Source organism: Nilaparvata lugens, chromosome 1, assembly GCF_014356525.2.
Source record: "Nilaparvata lugens isolate BPH chromosome 1, ASM1435652v1, whole genome shotgun sequence".
NCBI classification, from domain to species: domain Eukaryota; kingdom Metazoa; phylum Arthropoda; class Insecta; order Hemiptera; family Delphacidae; genus Nilaparvata; species Nilaparvata lugens.
In genome coordinates this window covers 99,843,378-99,856,119 of record NC_052504.1, presented here as the reverse complement: position 1 = coordinate 99,856,119, position 12,742 = coordinate 99,843,378, and the positions used below count along the sequence as shown (strand labels likewise).

The 12,742-nt window shown below is 32.9% G+C and overlaps 1 protein-coding gene across 3 annotated transcripts in view; it reads left to right on the top strand.

Annotated features, from left to right (window-relative positions):
• Positions 1-9,974, top strand: part of LOC111057197 (endochitinase) — a 39,127-nt gene extending 29,153 nt beyond the window's left edge. For all 3 annotated transcript variants that reach the window (XM_039419822.1, XM_039419824.1, XM_039419823.1), the window contains exons 7-9: positions 2,887-3,081; positions 5,945-6,020; positions 9,253-9,974. In XM_039419822.1, the coding sequence (XP_039275756.1) occupies positions 2,887-3,081; positions 5,945-6,020; positions 9,253-9,428 (447 nt within the window). In that variant the 3' untranslated portion in view covers positions 9,429-9,974. The remainder of the gene's footprint in view (positions 1-2,886; positions 3,082-5,944; positions 6,021-9,252) is intronic.
• Positions 9,975-12,742: the final 2,768 nt, after the last annotated feature.

Below are 12,742 nucleotides of genomic sequence, written 5' to 3'. Positions count from 1 at the left end.
ACTATTTTATCTTAATTATGAAAATCCATGATGAAATCATTGAAAAATATTATTTCATGCTTAATAAAATAATATAATTGATTATTTCAAACGAGAATGAACAGTTAATATTACATCAATAAATCTGTATCAGCCACCGTCTATAGAAGGCATTGACAAGAGAGAGGATCTGCAACGTTGTTCTCCTATCTTTCTCCACTGCCATTATAACAAGGACCTCACTATAATATCTAAATTTATCACTTTAAACTATTTATAAAATAGTATTACAGTGTACCCTTTTTTTAAATTGATAGAAAATAATAGTTTAAAAACACAAATAGTTGTTTCTATCATACATATGAAACACATCACTCTGTGTTTTAATGTATTATTTTATATTAATTTTAAAAGAGGGTACTATAATACTAGGTATTTCATAAATAAAATAATTAGCCCTGAATACATACCGGTACATTTTAAGAAGACACTTCGATGTATACCCAATCTATAGTAAAAGATTCACGTTATACAAGAGTCTTGAAATTATATTGAATATAATATTTGATTGAAATAATCAAGTCATAAATTAAGAAATAATAAAGTCACAAATATTTATAAAAATTAGTGAATATCTAGAATTCATGGATTATTTTGTATATTCCTATAGCAGTGTTTGATTAGCTGTATTGTTATCCTTGTCTATCATCCAACAAAGCGGATCCCTTCCTTGCTTTGCTCTGTTGCCAGATCGTCTTTTAAGAATGTAAAATTAATAATGAAATTATTTCATCTTAATTATGAAATCATTGGAAAATATAATTTCTTGATGAAAAATAGAATTGATTACGGTATTTTAAACGTGGATGAACTGTTCATATTACACCAATAAACCTGTATCAGCTACCGTTTGTAGAAGGCATTGACAAGACAGAGAATCGGCAACATTTTTCTCTATCTTTCTCCACTGCATTATAACGGGGACCTCACAATAGGCATTTATTCAACTCATTAAATTAATGCAGATTATTTATTACAATAATTCAACATTTCAGCCTAACTAGGGCTTGAGATTTATATACGGTCATTATTTTCTATATTGGGGTCCACGTTATGATGGCAGTGGAGAAAGATAGGAGAACAACGTTGTCGATCCTCTGTCTTGTCAATGCCTTCTATAGACGGTAGCTGATACAGGTTTATTAATGTGATATTAACTGTTCATTCTCGTTTAAAGTAATCAGTTATGTTTCATAGAGCAAGAAATTATATATTTTTTTAAATTTCATAGTCGATTTTTATAATCAAGATGAAATATTTTGTTGATTAATTATCAGGTCTACATTGTTAAAAGACGATCTGGCCACAGAGCAAAGCGAGAAAGAGCATATTTATTCATTTATTTATTATTTTACAAAGGTGACTTTCTAGAAGTATTTAAAGCCTAGGTAATGATGATGGGATGAATGATAATACAATGAAGGTAGAGTTATGAATGAATAAAAATATAGGTTATGCTATCTACATGAATTGATTTGAGTCCACTTTTCAGTCCAGAAATAAATTAACTGTAAATTTTGAATTTGATTTGATTAAAAACCAAATATAATAGAATGATTACATTCAATAAACTCTCAGAACTTTTAGTGTTATTGAACATAGATAGTGTTGTGGCTTTGTAGAATGATAGATAAGGATAGCAATACCATATTGCTAATCAAAAACTGCCATTATAAGTGGACCTCACCATACAATGATGTTAGAAACATTTCTGCCTAACTATAGGGCTTGAGATATAAATATAGCGTTGTCATTTCTCGGCTGTGACATAAGTTTAGCATTCACGCAGACACTTACCGTAAATTATTAAATAATATGTGGGAGACGTCATGCTACTTGGAAAAATGTGAAAATAAATAAACTTATTCAAAATCTATATTATTAATGAAAACACTGGGATTTTGCCAGAAGTATCAATGATTTAATGTTAAATTGCATATGTCTCAACTACATAACTTTTACCCACAATAATCTTTGACAACATTTCAAAACACTTGGATTTTGCCAGAAGTATCAATGATTTAATGTTAAATTACATATTATGTATCAACTAAATAACTTTTACAATAATTTTTGACAACATTTCAAGTCTCTTCAATTAGTAATTTCTATAATGAATAGACATTCGAGTAGCCCTATTGAAATAGCCCTACTTTATTAGAGTACTAGCCGTCAGGCTCGCTTCGCTCGCCATATCCGTCTCGCAAGGGGGCTCCGCCCCCTGGACCCCCAACTGGATCGTCCAAGAATGAGATCAGCAGGCTCGCTTCGCTCGCCTGGACGATCCAGTCGGGGGTCCAGACTAAACGTCTGGCTAAACGGATATGGCGAGCGAAGCGAGCCTGACGGCTAGTAATATAATATTCCCAGGAATAGCTCTGATTGAAGTAGCAGTGCCCAATCAATTTTACCGCGATAAATGCATTTCAATCTTCAACTTGGTGCCAACCTAACAAAGTCAACTCAACTTAATGCCAACCTGACAAAATTATTAATTTAGTTACCAGTTAACAACTGTTTCGAAGAGGTACTCTCTCTAGATTATAGTTCTATATTAACATACGGTATGGACATTTTTCAATTATAATTAAGAGAATGAGAAGATTATACATGCTAAAAGACGAACTTTAAACCCTTAAAAATCACCCTTAGAGTTAAAATATTGCCAAAAGATTTCTTAGTGCGCCTATAAAGGGCCAACTGAACATATCTACCAAATTTGAACGTTTTTGGTCCGGTAGATTTTTAGTTCTGCGAGTGAGTGAGTGAGTGAGTCAGTCAGTCAGTGAGTGAGTGCGATTTCGCTTTTATATATATAGATTAAGTGTTTTTTTTTTGCAATTTCAGCAAGACGGCACCCAGCTGTGGCTTTCTATGGGATGTCCGGCCGATAAGTTGGTGGTGGGGGTGCCTTGCTACGGCCAATCGTTCACCCTGACACCTGGTAACACAAACTATCAGCCCTACACCCCTGCCATCATGAACCGAGGCGGAAATCCGGGACCTTACTCAAAGACGCCTGGCAATCTGTTCTATTACGAGGTGAGCCATCAAAAATATTAATTTATTTTATTATCACTATTGTATTTTTTTAACTTTAAAGTGAAAAAACACTCACATTCTTTTGGAGTGGCGACGACCATTTCGTGCTGGTGTTGCACATTCTCAAGCCAAACAGAAACTTTATTTTATTCATGACTAACAGGTAACACGTGTTCCTCAAGGGTCTAATTGGAAACTTGAAAAACTGAAAACTTGACCTATTGAAATCTTGAAGAATTTAAAATAAGTCTATAACCATCTTAGGTAAATTAATCTTGAAAAATATTAAATATGCATTTGACCAACCTCGGTAAATTAATTGAAAACTTGACTTACTGAAATCTTGAGAATTTGAAATAGGTCTATAACCATCCTCGGTGAATTAAGAATCTATATGTAAAGTTCCAAGCTAATCAGTTCTGTAGTTCAGACGTTATGATGCGTTAGGCTAGGCACACACCGGTTAGTCAAGACAAAACAAGACACGTTCACTCACAAAACTTCACATAGCTTCTTATGAAGACATGTCTAATTACAATGACTAATCAGTGTGTGAGCCTAATTCGTGAATTTTCTTATCAAACTTGACTTACCGGTACTGAAATCTTGGAGAATTTGAAGTAAGCCTATATAATATCAGCCTAACCTTGTAATTACGTAAAATATAATATCAGGTAATTAATCTTGAAAATATTTATCTGTGCAACTAGTGCGCAAAGTGACAGTTTACTGCACCGAAAGAAACGTTTACGCCCGAGCCGTAGGCGAGGGCGGAATGGTTTCTTGAGTGCAGCAGAGGAACTTTGCGCACGTATTTCACATTAAATTTTTCCTACAGTTACCATTGAATATGAAAAGTGGGTGATTATGGGTAAAATTCGCTGAAATCCATCAAATGTTTTTCTGTGTAATTTTATTATTAATAAAACCTTAATTTATTTAAAATTGAATAATGTAGTAGGTACCGTAGTAAATGAATGAAGGCGGCACTCATGTGGTGGCTGTCCTCGTTGTCCATCGTTGTTATTATTATACCGTGCACCTCACTATACCACAGTCACTGTTACCAACTTCATTTTGATTTTGCTGCACTATTGCTCCATATAACCTACTAACTATTTTGCATTGCCATGTTGCAAATCTGGAGTGCAGAAAAAAATTTTCCCGCACTAGAGCGGAAAAGTGATTCTTTGCGTTCTGTAATCAGTGCAGGAATGGCCACTTTTCAAGGTAACTGTAGGAAAAAAATTTAAATAGGTCTATGACCATCCTAGGTGAACTAATTAAAAATTGAGAAACTGGAAACTTGATGTATGATACTGAAATCTTGAAGAATTTGAATTAAGACTATAGTCATCCTCAGTAAATAAAGAATCTATATGCGAATTTCAAGTTAATCAATTGAGTATAGTTGAGACGTGATGATGCGTCATTCGTGAATTTCCTATCCCGTACGTGTATAAACCAGTTCTTTTCTTTATTATATTATAGACTAGCAGGTAACCCGTGCTCCTCAAGGGTCTAATTGAAAACTTGACAAACTGAAAACTTGATCTACTGGAATCTTGGAGAGTTAAAAATAGTTCTAACCATCTTCGGTAAATTAAGAATGTATATGCAAAATTCCAAGTTAATCAGTTGAGTGGTTGAGACGTGATGATGTGTCATTCGTGAATTTCCTATCCCCTACATGTATAAGCCACTTCTTTTCTTTACTATATTATAGATGAATAATGAACATTTTTATGCCAATTGATTCTACAAAGTGTTCGGTACCTAGATTACTATTCCAATTTATTTATAATACTAGCCGTCAGGCTCGCTTCGCTCGCCATATCCGTATAGCCAGGGGGCTCCGCCCCCTGGACCCCCGTCTGGATCGTCCAAAAATAAGATCAGCAGGCTCGCTTCGCTCGCCTGCAAGTAGACCTCAGCGGAACCGCTGTACCGAATTCTGGACCCCCGACTGGATTGTCCAAAAATGAGATCAGCGGGCTCGCTTCGATCGCCTGCATGTAGACCTCAGCGGAACCTCTGTACCGAATTTGAAAGTATTATGTCAATTTGATCTAGAAAAACACCTGTTACTATATCGGCGTATCTTTAGCGAACAAAATTCTTCCACCTCAGCTAAACCTGTGTACTAATTTTTTTTATATATTTCCATCGTCAATTATTGAAAAATGTGAGGAAACGCAGAAAAGCTGAGAAAACGCTTATTTTGGCTAATTGGATGAATTGGTATTTAGGAGGTCCTGGATAAATGCATTTCAATCTTCAACTTGGTGCCAACCTAACAAAATCAACTAAACTTAATGCTAACCTCACAATTTTTTTAATTTAAAACAACTGTTTCAAAGAGGTACCGTACTCTCTCTATATTATAGTTCTATACTAACATATGGTATGGACATTCAATTATAATTTTAAGATATTGGAATAAGAACTAAAAGAACTTTGAACCCTTAAAAACCACCCTTAGAGTTAAAATATCGCCAAAAGATTTCTTAGCGCGCCTCTAAAGGGCCAACTGAACATACCTACCAAATTTGAACGTTTTTGGTCCAGTAGATTTTTAGCTCTGCGAGTGAGTGAGTGAGTGAGTGGAGTCAGTCAGTCAGTGAGTGAGTGGCATTTCGCTTCTATATATATATAATATATATATATATATATATATATATATATATATATATATATATATATATATATATATAGATGAATAATGAACATTTTTATGCCTATTGATTTTACAAAGTGTTCGGTACCTAGATTACTATTCCAATTTATTTATAATATTATAAACTTTGGATTTTCGTATAATAATAATAATAATAATTGAATATGATTAATATTTGTTTTCCAGATCTGCACATATGTTCAAAAGAATGGCTGGACTCAGTCATGGGCTGATGGAGCATTTTGTCCCTATGCTTATCAAGGTCAGATATTCAATATTTCTTGTAATTATTCTATACTCAACATTAAACAGCATAGGAAACCATTCTTAAATAGAAAGAAAAATAAAAAATCTCAGTACCCTTTTTGAACACTTGGAAATGGCATCAATGTTGAAACATGTTGTGATTAAATAATTCAAAAAAGGTACTGAGATTTCTTCTATTTATATTACAAGTAGTCCTAAACAGAAAAGAGATAAAACCATTCTTCTCTTTTGGAAATACATCACAGCATGTATCTCATATACAGAGTTGGTGAAAAGTATGGAAACAGCTGAATTTTCCTTTTGAAAGGGAAATTTGATAGGTCTTTTTATAATACATTTTTTACTATTATACATTTTTATTTGATAAAGCATCCCCAATCTGACCTATCGTCCAATTTCCCTTGTAAAAGAAATATTCAGCTGATCCTTTACTTTTTTTCACCAACCCACCTGTTCATTCATCATTTTTATTATTATTTATTCATACAATCATGAAAAATGATAGGGAGAGAAAAAATAAGGTACCTAACATTGTGCTGTTCCTCTCCCAAATTTAGATAAGGTTAAATTTATCATTCAACTCATAAATTGAAAATTTTATTTGGAGCTGTGTGTGTAAATCAAACCATCACCTCTAAACTATATATTTTGGATTAAGGCAGTGGCGTAACGTTTCCAAACCGGGCCCCCCCTAAAAAAAATCCGGGCCCCTGTTCTAAAATCGTACCACCTTTCTCCAGCCCCCTTCTCCCCCTTCTCGCAAATGAAATAATGATTCGAGTAAGTCATTATATAGTATTTATATTTACGGCACCCCTGCCACACTATATGGTATATATGTTCAGGAATTCAATGGGAAAATAATTTCTTTCCTCCAATGCTTACTTAAGATAGTAAATAAGATAACGATCTACTTTAGAACCATTCTGACAATCTTTGTTTGAATCAGAGAGAAAAGAAGTAAATCTTATCTATAAGTAAGTGGTTTGAATAGTCTCAGTCTGGATTGTCTCACCGGATGTGTAAATCTTAATTATTTGTAAACAAACAACATTCCTAATTTTTCAATAAGCTCACTACCAGCACACAAGTATTGAAGCTTTGAATGGAACTATAATTATTATTACGAGTACCTAGATTTGAACTAACTTTTTCAAATCAGAGTTTATCAGAGATTGACAATGGTGCAATAACCGAAACCGGTCTTTCTAAGTATCAATAAATCTGTAGTTTTTTGACAATCTCTTAGTCTTTTCAATTCAATATGAACAATGATTGTTTTTCTTTCTTGCCTTATTCATTAATTTCTACTTGTATTCTCTTGATATTAATTATAACCAGACTGATAACATTGTTCTATTGCATATTTCTTCTTAGACAATGAATGAAACCTGTCATTTTCCACAATAAAACTTCTGCTTTTTTATCAAAAGTTACTTCCATGATTACTTAATTTTTCTTTTTAAAGTATGCAATATATAATCATCATTCGGGCCCTAACCCGGGCCCCCTAGACCGGGTAATTTAATTTTTTCAGAAACCCCATATTAGCCCACATATTATCCGGGCCCTAGCCCGAGCCCCCCAGGGAGCCCGGGGGCAGCGGGGGTGTACGTTACGCCACTGGATTGAGGTTTGGAACAGTTTTGAGTGAATGTCTGATGTTGCTTTTACCTAATGACCCATGTATTGCCTATGAATAAATAAATTATATTGATCTTAGATTAAATTTAGTTAAAATAAATTCAATTCAAATTAAGGTTTGAAGCAGTTTTGAGCGAGTGCCTAGTGTTTACACTGATGCCCCATGTATTGACTATGAATAAATAAATTAATTATATTGATCCTCAATGATATTTGGTTGAAATAAATTCAATTCAAATTAAGGTTTGAAGCAGTTTTGAGAGGATGCCTGGTGTTGTTTCACCTGAATTGTATGTTATATCAGTCTATTAAATCTTTCAGTCTATTCTTGAACTTGATATAGTTTGCTTCGCCTTGAATTTTGAGGGGCAAACAATTGTAACATTTGGTACCAGTGTAGGAAGTCTTCTTCTTATAAATTTCAAGTTTGTGTTTGTCCAAGAAGAATTTATCCCGGTTTCTTTTGCTTAATATGATTATGTAAAATATCGGTGACCGAGCTTCACTCTGGAGTACAAAAGCATAAAGAATTTATAACGAAAGAAGAAAGTATAATAACATTCATAACAGTAAATTGAGATTAATTCCCAAAGGAATGGAAAAATTTCCCTCAAAAAGGGAACAAAGCCGGTTAGATTTTAATCCTGATTAACTTCACGTGAACCAAATCAGAGAAGACCATTTCGAAAAGATGGATCTACTGGAATTAATCAGGATTGAAAATAACTCGACTTTTTTGCAACCGGTACTAAGTACCTGATTGAATGATTGCAAAAGTTCAACAGCTGAGTCATAATTTTGACACAGTCCCACACACATGAACTCGCTCACTTACTTCCATCACCAACAGACAACGAAATAATCATTATCAGCTGTTTTTCCAAGGATGAATAATATTATCCTTTCAATGTCCTTTAGCGAATTTCGCAGGGATGAGACGTAGTGCAATCGAATCTTTATATTATAAACCTACTATGTTCTGAATTTCGTGAGAATCGTTGGAGCCGTTTTCGAGATCCGGTGAAATACAAACATATAAACATCTAAACATCCAAACATATGAACATCCATATAAACAGAATTTGCTCGTTTAATAGGATAGGATAGTAATATTGAATTTTTCACCTTATGATGAATGGATATAAGTGGAAGAGTAATTATTTGTTTGTTTTTAAATAGAGAAGACAAGTTTTGTTGATTCTAGTACCTAATAGTTTTCTTCGCGACAGGGATGTAGTAATTATTATTTATAGGTTTATAATTTTCTAAATGACTAAAACTATTTGCTGGTAACTCCATAAAGGAATCCTCGGGAGTACCTAATTTCTCTGATAAGGAAGCAATTGTATGATTATTTTGTTATATAATTTCATTGAAAATTGAAATGTTTCTTCATACTGTTATGTTATATGTTTTCATTTGAAATTGTAATTGTGATTTTTCTTTTTTACGAGAAATAAATTATTATTATTATTATTATTATTATTATTATTATTATTATTATATTATATTATTATTGAAGACTGTTTTGGGTTCAATGCCTGTGGTCTTCCTTTTAAAATAAATAAATAACGTTTTTGCAGGTGACCAATGGGTGGGCTTCGACAACGAGCGGAGTATTCAGATGAAGATGGACTTCATAAAGCAGAAGGGACTCGCGGGAGCCATGATGTGGTCCATAGATCAGGACGACTTCACTGGAATGTGTGGACCCAAGAACCCAATCATCAGCACTGTTCACCGCCATATGAGAGGATAGTAACATATAATATAAAGGCACAGACACACGAGGCGTTTATTCAGAGGGTTCTCACGAGAGGTGTAATGGAAAATCAAATAAAAACTTTCATTACGCTTTTATTGAGAACTTTAAAATATTTTATTAGATATTCTTCAAATATTTAAAATATTCTTAAAATATCTTAAATATTTTAAAGCTTTTAATAAAAGTGTACTAAAAGTTTTTATTTGAATCAAGTAGCCCATGTAAGCGAAGTGATTTTATGAAATGGAAAATCGAATATTATTTTGATGAAAGTTGCTTAAGTATCTGATAATATATCATACAGAAAACATAGCATAAGAGAATATCCCATGATAGGGCTTTTATGTTCACAGATATCACTGTTAACTCAAGCCGATACCGTCACAGCTAACTTGGGAGTTTTCAACTTTGACTTGAAATTCAGTTGGTTCCATTATTATTTTAAAAGTTTATTTTCTTGTATCAATACTCAGGTCTTCAATAATACTTCAAATATATACATTCAATTTTATTATTATTCCAACCTGTTCTGAAAAAAATTTAAAAAATATAGTGTTCCAAGTTACCCGCAGAGGTTGGGTAACTTGGTAGGTACCGTACACCATTATGATTTGTCTTTAATGAGACAATTGAGTGGTTGAAGGCTAACTTATGACATTAGATTTTGAATAATATGTTTCCTATTCACAATTAAAATACTTTAACTGTAAAATAATTGAATAATAGATAAAATAATTGTGTTTAATAATTGAGTGTTCACAATAGAAGTTATTAAAGGCTCAATTTCTAGGTTAGTGATAGTAGATTGTTATGACTGTTAAAAAAGTATCTTAGCTGTTACATTAATCAAATGTTCAAAACGTTATTAAATATTTTCAATTATGTGTTCTCGACAAATCCACAATGCCAGAACTCGGAATGAATTGCACAGACAGCTGGTGAGTTGAAATTGGAGGGAAGGGGTTAAACTGTCCCAAGTTAGCCGGTTTGACGGTAGTCCTAGTATTTGTTATTGGTGGAGCTATGTGACGCTGGTAGTCTCTCATACGTACTGTGCCGTTCTTACACTCTTACCCGCCAAAACATTAATAATTGTAGGATATTATTCTTTAAATCAATATACTGATACAAATCGATGAAACTTTTATTAATTCCACACATTCACATTTTACATTTTCTTAATTTATTCATTGAGCTTTTCTCGTAAAACTAACTTGTGTATCTATTTTATTTACGATGTTGCTTTCTGAATTAATCACATGATTACTTTCATATGATGTTAATCATATTCAAAATAGAATTACCATCGCTAAAATCTCATATCCTACATAATAGATACAGTCGAACCTCTGTATAACCAAGTCGATTATCCCGAGAAAAAATTCGCTGAGGAGAGGTATTCGTTATTGAGAGGTTCTGTCAAGAAAACTGCCACGATCCTATGGATCTTATAATATCGTATCACGGCGGTAAATAAATGAATATGGTACATAAAACATATCATCGCGAACGTAGGTAGGGTACCTATTAGGCCAATATGATTAATATAAAAATTTTAAAATTCATGCTGTTGAAAAAACATGTTTTTTTAATATTTGTGGAATGTAATAAGTAAACTCACCAATTTATTTCCAGAAAGCTTGATTTGTACTATTAGTAGAGCTTAATCAAAGTACGGTACATACTCTGTAGCAATATTTTTCAACTTTTTACACTATTATTGATGGAACGCAAAGTACGGTTATTTTGTCAATAACTTCACTATAAATACTATAATAACTCAAATTTCCTATTTTTGTTTTATATTTGAAAAGGTGAGTAATATCGGTTGAATTTTCATTTGAATAAAACATCATGTTCGATAAACGACTCACATCTATTCAAAAAGTCGGACATGTCTGGTACACTATTTTTCAGTTTAATCCTTGCCGGATAATTTTGAAAGCCTCTAGAACTTCTTGATCTGACGGATTCTTCTCCTCAGGTTCGTCACAGTCATCATCATCATCATAGTCAGTTCAAAGAATTGTGAATGTGTGACAAAAGCAAGAATGGAAAGTCCAGTCGTTCACTTGCTGGTCTACAATAATGACAAGCTCTTGGAATTCAATTTCCGACATGTGTTTCACCCTCTATTGACTGTCTACCACCCTATCTTCTTCCTACCTGAATTGCCATTATTTTTAGTCTATTGACCTTTCTGCTGAAACTAAAGAATTCCTTAAAAATGACCGTCTACTTCCTATACACACTACACTGTATGTTGAAGTCAAGAGAAAACTTTGTTGTTGAGAGGTCCGAAATTCGTTAAATAGAGGTAAATAAGCAGCAAAAACTCTAAAATGTTATGAGACCAGGTAAAAATTCGCTGTGTAGAGGATTTCGTTAAGTAGAGGTTCGTTATAGAGAGGTTCGACTGTAGTTGTCGGCAGTAATCGGTTTGAGTTAATAATAAATCGGGTGAAATTTGGAGCATGAACTACCTATACCATGGGATATCTTCTTAAGCTAAATTTTCTCTATGCTGATATACAGAGTGCCCCACGAAAAGTGTAATAAAAAATGAAGTATTTGATGAGAGTTGGTTGATAATCTGGGAACTGATATACAGAATATACCATGGAATGTGTGACAACCGGTAACCATAGACTCTACTAAAAATTTGCAACAAAAATGTCCAGTAAAAATTTTCTTAGATCTTAGTTTTCAAAGATTTCAGATACTATTTATGGTGAGATATGTGAAATTTATTATAATAGAACACTAAAGATATTGTCTAAATATATCAAGAATTTATTAAAAATTTACAAACATTTTTCAACACTTATGGTGTCATAGGTATTCATTGTAGATGTCTCCATAGGTGTTGAAACATTTAATTGTTGTAAATATTTTTAATAAATTCGTGGTAATTTTAGATAGTATTCTGCTATTGTTTCATTGTATATAGATTTTTCGATATTTTTGGAAAACATCAGTGTCTAGAGAATTATCGAAATCTAATTTTAAGGATATGGTTGGAAAGAGTAACAAATTTCCAATGAGATTCATATAATTTGTTTCTTTTTTGACGCTTTTAACCTTTTTCTGAGCTTCATTTTTGAATAATATTATTGTCGACACTACATTGATTTTAATAAATTTTATTCAATACGTTATCAATAATGGTTTGAAAAGGAATTATCAACTAGTAGCCTAATTGGTCGGGGATAGTGAAATAGATGAGATTTTTCTGAGCGTTGAAACTTTTTGAAATAAGATGGATTTCTCAACTGAGCTCGTAGAAGATGAATTTATCTACAATTTGG